Genomic DNA, 14,446 nt, shown 5'->3' with positions numbered 1-14,446 from the left:
TCAACATGCATGACTACTCATCATATCAGCCCACCAGTCTGCCCCCCCCCTCCCCCCCCAGTGATCACTTTTAAAGAAACCATAAATTGAAAAAGAAATTTTTTTTTCCAACCAAGAAATTTCCTTCCTTTTCATACCCAAAGACCTTGACAAAAGACATTGTCTCATACTCATACAGAGCATACCTCTTCAGGTCCTCAGTGCAAATTCTGGCTCAGATTACTTGCATCCGATCCAGTATCAGTGCACCGGCTACCTACATTTACTCCGGAGTCCCTCGATTTCAAATACATGATCATGACATCAGCAGAGGGCTAAGTGACATGGTTCATCTCGTTCTTCAACAACTCCCTCATATTGTTTGTGACTGTTTAGAATTTTTAATGTTTTATGTGTAAGGAACGCTCTTGTATAAGTTTAATAAAGCACAGATGTAGATGTGCTGAGAGTAACCCACTGCGTTCATGGCCACACTGATTCTGTTTGCATTTGAACAGATAATCAGGATGCATCTTTGAACAGCCTGTCAGTGATGAATGCTGCTGATCTAAGGGGCAACATGGATTCCAGCTCCCGCACCCAACAGACTGGCCAGGGATGGATCAATACGTACCCGCTGTCGAGTGGCATGTCCACCACGTCCAAAAAATCAGGTAGAACCTAGGTTCAGTGTTTCAGACAGTACAAGAGCCTTTCGAAACTGATAATAGCACTTCCTTCAATAATCAAATATAGTTTAAATGTTGCTAAATTGTGTCATATCACAATGTCATATCATTTGTTTTAAGAGTGTGACTGACATTTCCTTTCGGTCTGGGTGGCATCATAAAATGTAAAATGAAAATATGGACATTAAAAGCATCTTTGATATAGCAAAAACTCTTGCAGTCACTTGGACTGCACTGCTCTAGACTTTGAACTGGTGAAATATCCAAGCCATCACCTTTTCCAAATCAAAGAGACGAACACAGATGGGAAATGTCTGTGAGACATTAAGGTACAAAAAGTCAGTCCATAAAGGACTTATGGACTGACTTTTTGTACCTTTTCTTTTTCTAGGCACATCCAAAAAAAGTAACAGAGGAACGCAGCTTCACAAATACTACATGAAACGCAGGACTCTGTTGCTGGCATTACTGGTGAGTAATATGAGTGTTTTGACTGCACTTAAGATGCCTGTTCATGATAAAACCTTCTTAATGCTCTTGACCTCTGGTTTGTGTACCCAGGCTAGTGAGATTGAACGGTTGACAACGTGGTACAACCCCCTCTCCACACAAGAGCTGGCCATTGCCACAGAGCAGTCAGTGGAGACGAGCATCGCCAACTGGAGGTCCAAATACATCAGCCTGACAGAGAAACAGTGGAAGGACCACGTCAACCTGGCCTGGAGTATCGCTCCATACCTGGCTATGCAATTACCAACAAGGTGGCCAATCTCTAAGAACGATCTCTAATAACAGACGTAAATGCCTCTTTGTTTAAATGAGTATTAAACCGCTTTTGCCATTTAATTTCCCATTAACTAAATACATGAGAGCACTGTTCTGGGTCATCAGGGCCAACTGTCCATTTTGTGCATAAGATAAATCAAATCATCTTAAAGGCCTATGTCAGAGTTTTACCCCTGATACTGCTGGATAAACAGAAACTCACTCAGGAACGAGGTCACACAGAGCTCAAGTTTTCACTCGCGAGAAGGAAGCAGTTGTCTCCAAACCCCTTCAACTTGCTTTCCCCCTGCAGGTTGTTTTTATTGGTTACACACGTGGATATTCATAAAGCTTGTTGCTGTATTACCTATGAGAAATTACTATAACTGGTTGTCTGTGAAGGTTCTCAGTCATCCAGGTCATTGTAGTCAAAGGAGCTTGCAAAGAAAAGCGTCTGGACTTCTTTAAGTTGCTTGAAGACGTTTCACCTCTCATCCGAGAAGCTTCTTCAGTTCTAAGGTCAAATGGTGGGGAGTCCCAGATTTAAACCTAGTGGGTCCTTTTGTCCCAAAGAGGGACAAAAGGACCCCCTGATGATCCTCTAATCGCCTGAGCCAAGGTGTGAAACTGGGTGTGGGTCCCAATCAGCCAGGGTTTCGGGTGAGCTCTTTGTGAAACCTGGCCCCACCTTATCATGCGAATTCCTTGGCTTCACTCACACCTTGGCTCAGGCGATTAGAGGATCATCAGGGGGTCCTTTTGTCCCTCTTTTGGGGGGATACTCCCACTAGGTTTAAATCTGGGACTCCCCACCATTTGACCTTAGAACTGAAGAAGCTTCTCGGATGAGAGGTGAAACGTCTTCAAGCAACTTAAAGAAGTCCAGACGCTTTTCTTTGCAAGCTCCTTTGACTATAACTGGTTACAAAGTGTGATTGTGCTGTGCAAGCATGATTATACATTGTGTGTGGTTATATGATGGAAGTGCAGCTCTCCCAGATTGTTGTTGGTAGAATCTGTTCTTCTTAAGGCTGCTTGTTCCCGTCATCAATGTCATGCACGTAGTCATATGCGTAGGTTACCTAGATAGCAAACAGAAGCATTCTAGCTTTCTAAATGGCATTGTGTAGCTTTTTAAATGGCAACCTACAACACGTACATTAAACCTAACAGCCTATCACTTGACTCACCCTACATAAGCTTTGAAAACAATGTTGCCACTAAAAAAGGTCAAGACACAACATCCCTCCTTGTGGTCTGCTGCTTGTAGGAAAAACAATAGTCGAAATTCTGACTAAGAAGAAACCAGTGCTTAATGTAAAGGTGTGACTATCCTTCTTGTACTAAAGTGTAGATTTTCATTTTAAATGTCTTATTTTCCAGATTTAAGAATGACGCCATTGTTGCTGAAGTGACCAGACTTGTGAGACTGGACCCCGGTGCAGTCAGTGATGTGCCTGAGGCTGTCAAGGTGAGATCAGGTGTTCTTGTAAAGCTTGATTTTGGAAATCTTATATGTTTAATGTGACTGAATGTTATATAATTATCCTTCTTTAGTTCCTGGTGACATGGCACACTATTGATGCTGACTCCCCTGAGTTGAGCCACATCTTGTGTTGGGCTCCGGCTGACCCGCCCACTGGTCTGTCCTACTTCAGCAGCATGTACCCTCCTCATCCCCTTACTGCTCAGTATGGGGTTAAAGTGCTACGCTCTTTTCCTCCAGTAGGTCAAGATTTGTTTTTGGTTTTTTGGGCTCAGCATGGCATTGACTCAAGCTGCTTTCATTAATGTGCTGAACTTTTTGAAAGGATTAGACATTAAAATGTCTTCTTTAAACTGCCAGCTCTCCTGTACAAAGCAATGTGGATTTGCGCCAAGAATTGCTTAGTAATTATCGGGTACACTATATTGCCAAAAGTATTTGCTCGTCTGCTGTCACATTCATAGGAGTTTTAGTGATGTCCCATTCTTAATCCATAGGTTTTAATATGATGTTGGCCCTCTGCAGCTATAACAAATTCATCTATTTTGGTAAGGCTTTCCACAAGATTTCAGTGTGTTTATGGGAATATTTGACCATTCTTCCAGAAGCACGTTTGTTAGGTCAAACACTGATGTTGGACAAGAAGGCCTGGCTCACAGTCTCCGCTCTAATTCATCTCAAAGGTGTTCAGGTTGAGGTCAGGACTCTGTTCTGGCCAGTCAAGTTCTGCCACACCAAATTTGCTCATAAAAGTCTTTCTGGACCTTGCTTTTTGCAGTGGTCATGTTGGAACAGGAGGGGGTCATCCCCAAACTGTTTCCACAAAATTGGGAGCATGAAATTGTCCACAATGTCTTGGCATGCTGAAGCATTAACAATTCCTTTCATATTAACTAAGGGGCCGAGCCCAGCTCCTTAAAAGCAGCCCCAGACCATGATCCCGCTTCCACCAAACTTTACACTTGGCACAGTGCAGTCAGACAAATACCGATACTGTTCTCTTGGCAGACTCGTCAATCATATTGCCAGAAAGAGAAGCATGACTCGTCACTCCAGAAAACACATCCTCACTCCTCTAGATTCCAGTCGTGGCATTCTTTGCATTGGCTCGCATTCTTCCAATCTCTCTGTGCACTGTTCTTGAGCTAATCTGAAAGCCATGGGAAGTTTGGGCGTCTGTAGCGATTGACTCAGCAGAAAGCCGACTTCTCCGCGCTATGGGCCTCACCATCTGCTGACCCTAATCTGTGATTTTACGTGGCTGACCAATTTGTTGTCATTCCCACTCACTTCCACTTTGTTTTGATACCACAAGCGGTTGACTGTGGAATATTTAGTAGAGAGGACTTTGTTCCTCCTTTAACAATGTCACAGCACCAAGATGGAGGATACAACTTCATAAAAACAAATCTTTCTTAATAGTTCTTCATTGTTCCTTCTAGGATGCCATCTTATTCTACATTCCTCAGATTGTTCAGGCTCTCCGTTATGACAAGGTAATATTAACAATTCCACCTTTACTGATTTCATGACTAAAAATTCCATGCTCTACTCTGTGATAACTTGGGAGATTATTTTTCCTTCTACAAGAAGTTCATCATATTCCCTTCCAAAAAAAAAGAAAGATCATTAATTGTGGGAGCTTAAACTATGAGTTTATCAACAGATATTTGTGCAAAGGAGAGAGATATAATTAACTATAATAATAATACCAATATAAGCTTTGTCTATTCTCTGTCTCGCTTAGATGGGTTACGTGAGAGAATATATCCTGTGGGCAGCCCAGAAGTCTCAGCTTCTTGCCCACCAGTTCATCTGGAACATGAAGACCAACATCTTTATGGATGAAGAGGGCCACCAAAAAGACCGTGAGTAGAGACTTATCAAATTTCGTTAGTTAGTCTGAGTAACAAAGAAAGAAAAGAATGAAAAACATTTAGTTTCACCCTAACTTCCGGTTATATTAAAACCTACATGAACACACTCAGTAAAAATACTTTTTCAGAGTAAAACATGAAACTGTTTCTATTCAGCTCTTCAAGCTCCTTCAACTGTCTCGTACAAAGTTAACCTAGTTAAGTCCAATTTAAGCTTTTTTAGAAATAAGTAATAGATAAAAGGTGGCCATAAAAAAAGTAAAGGCAGAATAAGTTTAATAAGAAATAAGTGACATATTCTATTATCATGAATTGACTCAAAGTGGGTAACCAAGAAAGAGTTCACACAAAAAGTTTACTTAAATAAAGGACAATCTATTCAACATAACCTAACCAAAAAAACAAAGATAACCAATGTATTGATGCAAGATGGATTGGAAGAGACAGACTTAACAGTTCTTCGGGGCCAACTTTTATAGCCTGAGGTGAGCTGCATTAGCTGGCGATCCTCCCATGCCAGTCATCAGTAACAGCAGACCAGGACTTTCTTGAGAGTGAGAGGGGCTTTACACCCCCATTCTTAAAAAATCAGTGTTCCACCTTGACATTGGAAATTAATCTAAAAAAAAAAAAATCATAATTTATTAACAATAACGCAGCATTAAAACATATCCCATTTAATAAAATGGCCAGCTGACCCATCAAGCCAGCTGATACCAACACCCTTACCAAATCCAATTCCTCTAGCCAGCAACATGAGTAACCTGAATCAAATTCAAGGAGGAAAAAAGAAAACGCTAGTAAAAATGCTAGATATAGTAATATGGCATGGCCAAGCTGGAGATTTCTAATAGTGTAACTGCCATATAGAAGAGTGCAAGTGGTATCTCCCCCAGGTTGCAAATCTGTTCTTGCAAATAGGTTTTATCAGGAAAAATTCTTAAACCTCATAATAGCGGGGGGAAAAAAGAAATCAAAGGGTTGCTCCAGATCTGAAGAACTAGAATCACAAGCCACACTAACCATAATGTCCAAGACATTACCAAATAGGGAACCAAACTACAATAATGTTCGCACCTATTAAAAGTACATTAAAGGAGTTCTACACCAAAGCTACTAGACCAAGCTACCAAGTTAATTCTTTACCGCACTATTCAAGATCAGCTCTGCAGTTCTTACCAGTTATGTCTATCGACATAGGTGCTGTACACCATACCCACTATTGAAAAGTCCAGTCATGTGTTCTGTAAGGCCACAACCCATGAGACAAACCACATCAACCATGTAACCAGTCAAATCTAATACTGTGTTATGTCCAGCTTGTTTTAGATATTGGTCACAATGCTAAATACCAGCTTTGGGTGGCTGTAGCTCAGAAGGCAGAGCAGGTAATCTATTAATTACCATTAAAGTTGATTGTTGCTCCAGTCTGCATACTAAAGTATACTTGGGCATGATACATGAGTTGCCCCTACTGTGTTTCTCAAAATGTGAATCTGTGTGAAATATATATATATATAGAGAGAGAGCTTAGACATAGAAAAAAGTGTGTGTGTGTGTGTGTGTGTCTGTGTGTGTGTGTGTGTGTGAATAAGACACGCTGTATAAAGAGCGTTCTCAAGTAGAGTAGAAAAACTTAAAATTAAAATTGAATGTTTCTGCATAGCTGACATTGGGGAGCTGTTGGAGCAGATGGTTGAGGAGATCACAGGTTCACTGTCAGGTCCTGCCAAAGATTTCTACCAGAGAGAGTTTGACTTCTTCAACAAAATCACCAACGTTTCTGCTATTATCAAGTAAGTCTGTTAGCTAGTATTCTGCTATTCGTCAGGGTCATGTATGTGCCACAACCACAGAGAAGTTTAAATTCTGCTGTGTTTGCTGCTTGCGTTTTTCCCCAGGCCAGTTCCAAAGGGCGAGGAGAGAAAGAGAGCTTGCCTCAAAGCTCTGTCCGATATCAAAGTGCAGCCAGGTAAGGAACTGTCTGAGAGTAAATATGGGTGCCTATTTGACTCTGTAAACTGTAAACTTCAGTTAAATCTTCTGTGAAAACAGTTTTAATCTAAATATTTTAACATCACATTGTATAAACAGGGTGGGGTGCTCAAAATGACATCATATAGAGAGTAGAAAAAATGACTTTGGTCATGTTTATTATGAGCATCCACCAGTACTTTACATTCATTATAATACATTATAACGTGAAACTCTGTACACAGAGCTTGTACCGAGCACAAAATAAGAAAATATATCAATATGAAGATGAATAAATGTATTTGCTAGCTCTTAGTCATATTGTATCGGTCTGAATAAGGATCCTGCAGCTATTTATTTACAGACTGTCCCTTAAAGACTGACATAATGTTCTTTCATTGTGTCAAATGTCAAATGTATCTTCACTTCACAGAATCAGTTTGTTTTGTTTCCAACCACTTGGCCAATATATAATACCTTTTGTCCATACAGACAAACACATGCCTGTGTTGTGATATTAAAACATTGCTTAAGCCCTTTGTGTTGTAAAATAAAGGTGTATTCTTATAAGGTCAGGCATTTCTTCCTGCCTGTATAGTGTGCTTCTTAGGAGAGCAAGCTTTGAAGGGACAGATTAAAGTGTTTAATTTACACCCTTTAATTTTGCAAACAGATTTAAGGTTACAACACTGCTCTGTTTACTCTGACAAACACACAGCAGTGCTGAAATGTTAGTCTGCTTGCAAAGGCAGAAGCTGTGAATTAATCATTGTGCTTCAGGCCCTTCTGTCCTTTCAGAGTTTGAGTCTTATGTTTGTATTTTGTCTTGCTGTTTTCTAGGTTGTTACCTGCCTAGTAATCCTGAAGCCATAGTATTGGACATTGATTACAAGTCTGGAACACCTATGCAGAGGTAATGTTGGGTCTTTATTTGTGTTTCATAGAGTAGTTTCAATGATAAGTATGACTGTAACTTATGGGAGTATGTGTGTTTTCTATGTTTGCAGTGCTGCCAAGGCTCCCTATCTGGCCAAGTTCAAGGTGAAGCGCTGCGGAGTGAGTGAACTAGAGAGGGAGGGTCTCCGCTGCCCATCAGACTCTCTGGAAGATGGAGAGGAGAATCCAGATGGGTCAAAGAAGGTTTGCTGGCAGGCAGCCATCTTCAAAGTGGGAGATGACTGCAGACAGGTACAACATTTTTCTGTGACTGTCTGATCAATGTCTGACACTTCATACTTCATACTCAGACTAATTTCCCTTTGTGTTTTTCTCCTTTCTCCAGGATATGCTTGCACTGCAGATCATAGGGCTTTTTAAGAATATCTTCCAGCTGGTCGGCCTGGATCTGTTCGTCTTCCCTTACAGAGTGGTGGCTACTGCACCAGGGGTATGGTTCTTTTCTCTATTATCTCTTCTGCTTTCATCTCCTTTCCCCATTTACTTCAGTACTAAGTATTAAAAATTTAATGTTTTTTTTTAAAGATTTTTCTTCATTTTATTTATAAAAATAATAAAACAATCTAAATAGGACACTATAGGAATGGAATACAGCTCTATGTAGCTCTAATTCAAATTGCATTGTCCCCAAAATGTTTTATTTTATTTACAGCTTAAAATACCATGTAAAATTCATTCTGACACATCTACATCCCCCTATTGTTTCAGTGTTTGTGCAGGTCAGCAGCATCTTGACAAACTGAAACATGCTAGAACAACTCTTCTAGTTACTCAGTAAAAATAAATATAATGCTGTTCCAGCTGTGCATACCTGTCCTGGTTTGACATCACTGTAAACCAGTACAGTGTTCAGATACACATAAAGAAAAAACAATGGTATCGTCATATTACATACTTTGTAATTGTACTCTAAAACAATGAAAACATTAATTTTGTATAAAATATCATCTTTAAATGTAAAACAAATGCCAGTAAGCTTCCACATTATTTTTTTAATACTGTAAATGAGCATATCCAGTTTTGTTGTTGTTGTTGTTATTCTAAAGACAGACCATGTTGGAAAGTGACCCTTAACATGGTGTATGTTTTACAAACTAATGTACATCAGAGAAAATTGTCGACTTGACATTTTGTGCATCTGCCACAAAGTTACTTTTCCTGTAATCTTCTGTAGCTGATTTGGGATAATAATGGAGGATATTCTGATAAACGTCACACATCATCACATCTTCTCTTCCTCAGTGTGGTGTGATTGAGTGCATCCCAGATTGTAAATCCAGGGACCAGCTTGGTAGACAGACTGACTTTGGGATGTATGATTACTTCCGGAATCAGTATGGTGATGAATCCACCCTCGCCTTCCAGAAGGTATGGAGCTTAAATTATGGGACTGTTCAAATCAGTTTTGCATATTTCATAATGAGGAATTATTAATAGTTCAGAAGGATTCATAGTTGGTTCTAGTATGACAGGCTAGCCTAGTAGGATAGCCTGCCAAAAAGTCTTTTCAAAGTAAAAGTGGAATAGCCATATGGCTACAGACATGTATCATGAGTGTCTTAATCTGAAATTTAGTAATCACAGGGACACATTGTGGTTGGTGGTTTGCTGTCTGCCATTTTAAGCAAGGTGTATATTGCTAGCTTAGTCTGCTAAGACTTCTAAACATCAGTTCAGTAACAGTGACCAGCATGTGTGGACCAATAGTAGCACAAAGCAGTTTTCAACACACAACATTGGGGTTTAAGCGAGAGAAATCACATACATTGTTTGTGTGGTCACAGCAGAGATATAAGACTCTCTTATCTCTTAGCGTGACACAGGAGCCATCTTATGAGACAAACTAAACTAACTACTTATCAAGCTATAGTTGAGTGTAACCAGCCATACAAAAGACCTAACTGAAAAAGAATTTTGTTGTGAAGCTTTCTTAACAGTCACTTCTCTTAATAGACAAACTTAACCTGCTTATCTAAAACTGTACTGAAACACTAGTAAAATCTGACACCTGCCACTCTTTACTCTTTATGATGTTCCTTGTGAGAATGTATAAGATGTGTATAAAATTAATAATGAGTTCCTGACATGAAAAAAAAGGCATATCCATGATCCTTGTGTGAATGCTTTGGGGAACATGGACTGAACTGTCATCTGAGAGATTTTTGAATGTGGTGGGAAATGAGCATAATTATACCTCATTATCACGTGTATGTTCTTTCTGCAGGCTCGTTACAACTTCATCCGAAGTATGGCCGCTTACAGCCTTTTGCTGTTCCTGCTGCAAATCAAAGACAGACACAATGGCAACATCATGCTGGACAGCAAGGGCCACCTCATTCACATAGGTGGGGTGTATGGGTTTGATATGGGTTTCCTTTTTTAACTATTATTATTTTATGATTTTTTTTTTTTTCAACTGTAAGCTTCTTGAATGTCCACACTATATGGACAGTAGTTATTATTGTTTCAGTAAATATGATCATTATTAACCTTTATTAATTATTACTCAAATCTGGGCACAATGTTTTAAAACAAGATTGTACACACCAGAGAGTAGTTTCATCAATTTTACAGAGTAATGGTGAAGGTTTGGCATAATTTGTTTGCAGATTTTGGCTTCATGTTTGAGAGCTCTCCTGGAGGTAACCTGGGCTGGGAGCCAGACATCAAGCTGACAGATGAGATGGTGATGATCATGGGAGGCAAGATGGAGGCCACACCTTTTAAATGGTTCATGGAGATGTGTGTCAGAGGATATCTGGCTGTACGGTATGAAGCTGAAAAAAACAAACAAACAAACAAGTGTCTCGAGTACTTTTTTAGAAAACAAAAAGGCTTTCATGGTTGTTTAAAGGTTTCTGTCAATTAATTTTTGTGCTACATGGGATTCATCTGTGAAGAAAGTAGTGGCGAAGAAGTTGTCGGTATTGTAAGTTTATGTTGTGTTTTCTCTGGTCAAACAGCCCATACATGGATGCAGTAGTTTCTCTAGTGACCCTTATGCTGGACACTGGACTCCCATGTTTCAGAGGACAAACCATAAAACTTCTCAAGTAAGTTCAACAGTGTGACACCCGAGTGTTTTTGCTTCTATGGTGAGTTATATTGTATGTAGTCAATATTATGTCAAAAATCTCCCATGCAGTAAAATCCTGCCAATTTATCTGAGACTAGAGCACTATAAAAACTAGTATAGAAATAAATATTTGGTAATATGTGTTTTGACAGCTATTCTGTAGGTGTCAAAAAAGGAAGACAAACAAAGCGCAGCCACCTGGAGTTAAAAAAAACAATGAGTGCAGCATGTAAGGCACACTTCCAGTGCCACTGGACTGTGAAACTGTTATTTCCACCCAAAATGTGTTCACATTGATTGTTTTTTCTTTTGTTTTTTGTCAGAGGACGTTTTAATCCACAAATGAGTGAAAAAGAAGCGGCAGCATTCATCATCAAAGTCATCCAAAGCTGTTTCCTCAGTAGCAGGTGACAAAATACTTGCATTACTTAATTTGTGCTGCAGTTGTTACAGAAGACAAATGTATAAGCCCATTGCCAAAATTGGTCAAATATTGTATAGTGTCATTTTGGGATATTAAAGAACTTTATTAACACACCCATAGTTAATAATAAAAATATATAAACACCTTTTTCCCTTAACATTGTTCCTTCTAATAAATATTTGTTAACTTCATTTTAACAGGAGCAAGACATACGACATGCTGCAGTATTACCAAAACCAGATTCCATACTGAAGATTATCTGCCAGCCTTCCACTGTGCATCCAGAACAAACGAGCAATGCTGTGTTTTTATAAAACTGAATGAGGTGGCAGTCTCGAACACTACTCTGCTCCTCAGAGTTTGGCAAAAATGATGCACTTTAATGCTAAATCATCTCATTCTCATGTAATTACTTACACAAGACTGAAAAATGATGTGTGTCGTTTACTAAACAGGTATCTGAAACGCCCTTTAAGTATTTTCTTGATGCTGTTACTTGTTACTGTGCAAACACTAACTTAAGGGTCACATTAGAGAAACTTGGCCTAAAAGGGAGCCATCTTTACAGTGTTTGTAAAAAGCAGCTGTTATCATTTTGTTCCTATGCTGTTACCCATTTTGATGCACTTTATTGAGTACAGTATTTCTGCAGCTTCACCTGCCTACAGTCAAGAGATTAAAGCTCAAATGTAAGACATTAAAATACTCTGAAAAATGTAGATGTTTTTAAATTCATCCAAAATGAATGCAGCAGTCAATCAACATTTAACCTAACAGTAGTCTTTAGAAATGTAAAGGTGTTTAGAGAATCAGACATACTTATGCTGTAGCTTGTACTGTAGATTATTTGCTGTAGAATCACATCAGCACAGGCGGTTTTCTGTGATGTATGTGTAGAGTTATGTGTGACAAACTTTTAACTGTGCTACTTTGATGGTTACACCTTTTCATGCAAGTCTTTATATGTCATATCTATTGTATGGAGGCATTTTTACACTAAACTTTGGTTCTGGTTGAGCCTTTTGTTTCCACTAATTTACCACTAGTTGTCATTGTATCTCTATTTGTCTAGAGCAGATGCACACAGTAGAAAGTTCTGCGAGGTTATACATTTAAGTAGCACTTACTTAATCTGCAAAACAGCTCACGTTAGTACAAGTAATTACTGTTAAATAACACATAAAGAGAGCAAGTGTTGCAGCTGGAATGTGCATGGCATATGTTACTCACAATCAAAATACAAAACTTATTTTGTATGAGCAAAATAGTTACATTAACATACGCGAATATGAGCAATATTAAAAGACTTTCATGCAGCGTTTATTGTGCAGGACTGTGCGTCTTTTCTTGCTTGCTTGAGGCACAACTCAGACAAAAAAAAAGAAAAGTGAACCTTATCTTATCTTGACTTACAGTGTTAATGAGCAAAAAAACAAGATTTTCCTTTATAGTGGTTATAGGTTGTCATTACTTGAGGGACCATGGTGCTAGTACATTAAATGCAATGAATAGAGCCCGAACAATTTGGTGGCAGCAATATTTTTCCAAGAGGAAAAGAGCAAATAATGTATCTTTGGTTTCACTGAAATTTTTATAAACTCTTGGAATGGATCCAAAAAGGTGGCAAAACCAGGTAGTCCAAATGTGAAATTCCCTGTACACTGAAACACAGTGCTTAACATCTGTGGCCTATTTTATTACTCAAGAGGAGCCAAATTTGAATCAGCTGCTACACCAGAAAGGAGTTCCAGGTTAGAGAACACTGGAAATAAAAGCACAAGTGTTGTAGTGAATAGACCTAAAATAGGCCCACAAACTTAACCAAGAAATAAATTTTTCCTACTTTTTCAGTTTCTTTTTACTACATCCTTTTACTTTGCTCTTTACCCTTCTTCCAAATTTTTCCATGTTTCTCTCCATTTTTAATTTTTCATTCCGATCCCTTTTTCTTTCATTTTTCTTTCCTACTTAGCTTTACGCCACTCTATCATTTCTTATTACTTTAATTCTTTATTTCCCCATCTCTTGTTTTCTTTTTCTTGTCTTTGTCTTTATTTTTCCTGCACTATTTGTTTGTTTTTACATTTTTTCCCCCACTTGTAGTATTAAATGCTTAAATACAGCACACAGGCTGGACCATGACCCATTGGTTACTACTATTCTGTCTGTCTGATAGCATGTGTCAGAATACATGTGTGCAACATGTCTGCAAAACCCTGTTTGGAAGCATTCCTCATATTAACATTATTATTAATCTTTGTATCAAAACAATCCTCTTGGCTTACTGATGCAGATGATGATTATACCTAAAAAGCCATTTCTCCTTCCCATGGTAGAATCACAACTGTAGTAATACTTGACATAAAAATAACTTTATGCAATATATATTTAGTTGTTCAGTTGTTTAGTGCATTGTTTAGATGAGCATCCGTTTTTTTTCTGCTAATGTGTGGAAACTTATTATTGTCAGAATAAATGTCAACATTTCACCAGAATCAGACTGTCAGTGTATCATTAATTATTATTTTTTGTGTTCCTCTAGGTCTTATTTCATTGACATGTTTCCTTTCTCCTAGATTGGCTCTTTTTTTTTTTTTAAACTATTCCTTGTTTTGTTTTCTTTCTTTTTTTTTATCCTTGTTTTCTTTTTCATTTCATTCTTTTACATACTTTTTGTCACTTTTCATTGTTAATGTTTATTTCTTTTACCCCTTTTGCCTTTTATATTTTCTCTACTCCTTTTTTCATTTTTTTCTGAGGTGAAAAAAAAAGAAAGAAGAAAAGTTTAAAACCAAAAAAATAAAAAACAAACAATCATAGCAGACAAAACAAACAGTAAAAAAAAGTGGTCAGGGATAAATACCAAACATATTTTGGAAAATCAAACTTTCCTTAAAATAATAGTGTTTGAAGGCATCAGATAACATTCGTTTTATAGGTTATGTGAGCCTGGCAACCACTGAATGAAGACAAGCAAGAAGGAAGAGTTGGAAGACCATAAAGCCAACGGCACTGACCTTTGACCTATCTGAAGAAACTTAAGCAGACTCCTTACAACAGTTGGAATAATAAGAAGCACAAAGTGATATTGTTTAATTTTAGTATTTTTTTTTCTATACTTAAACAATGTGATTTGCATGTAATCGTAAGAAACGCACTGTCTTGACGAAGTAAAGCTTTTTTTTACAACTTCATATAAATAGCTGTAAGTTTTGATAG

The 14,446-nt window shown here is 38.2% G+C and overlaps 1 protein-coding gene across 2 annotated transcripts in view; it reads left to right on the top strand.

Moving 5' to 3' along the window:
* The window catches only part of pi4kaa (phosphatidylinositol 4-kinase, catalytic, alpha a), a 58,314-nt gene extending 45,766 nt beyond the window's left edge, over positions 1 to 12,548 (top strand). For both annotated transcript variants that reach the window (XM_085167553.1, XM_085167555.1), the window contains exons 37-54: positions 498 to 653; positions 1,060 to 1,139; positions 1,230 to 1,429; positions 2,817 to 2,904; positions 2,991 to 3,158; positions 4,362 to 4,415; positions 4,667 to 4,787; positions 6,463 to 6,592; positions 6,698 to 6,768; positions 7,611 to 7,683; positions 7,778 to 7,958; positions 8,053 to 8,157; positions 8,970 to 9,095; positions 9,952 to 10,072; positions 10,337 to 10,496; positions 10,691 to 10,780; positions 11,127 to 11,210; positions 11,428 to 12,548. In XM_085167553.1, the coding sequence (XP_085023679.1) occupies positions 498 to 653; positions 1,060 to 1,139; positions 1,230 to 1,429; positions 2,817 to 2,904; positions 2,991 to 3,158; positions 4,362 to 4,415; positions 4,667 to 4,787; positions 6,463 to 6,592; positions 6,698 to 6,768; positions 7,611 to 7,683; positions 7,778 to 7,958; positions 8,053 to 8,157; positions 8,970 to 9,095; positions 9,952 to 10,072; positions 10,337 to 10,496; positions 10,691 to 10,780; positions 11,127 to 11,210; positions 11,428 to 11,479 (2,060 nt within the window). In that variant the 3' untranslated portion in view covers positions 11,480 to 12,548. The remainder of the gene's footprint in view (positions 1 to 497; positions 654 to 1,059; positions 1,140 to 1,229; positions 1,430 to 2,816; positions 2,905 to 2,990; positions 3,159 to 4,361; positions 4,416 to 4,666; positions 4,788 to 6,462; positions 6,593 to 6,697; positions 6,769 to 7,610; positions 7,684 to 7,777; positions 7,959 to 8,052; positions 8,158 to 8,969; positions 9,096 to 9,951; positions 10,073 to 10,336; positions 10,497 to 10,690; positions 10,781 to 11,126; positions 11,211 to 11,427) is intronic.
* The last annotated feature ends 1,898 nt before the right edge of the window (positions 12,549 to 14,446 follow it).

The sequence above is a fragment of the Neolamprologus multifasciatus genome, chromosome 7 (genome assembly GCF_963576455.1).
Source record: "Neolamprologus multifasciatus chromosome 7, fNeoMul1.2, whole genome shotgun sequence".
Lineage (NCBI taxonomy): Eukaryota > Metazoa > Chordata > Actinopteri > Cichliformes > Cichlidae > Neolamprologus > Neolamprologus multifasciatus.
The sequence above is the reverse complement of the archived record's forward strand: the minus strand, read 5'-3'. Positions and strand labels throughout refer to the sequence as shown.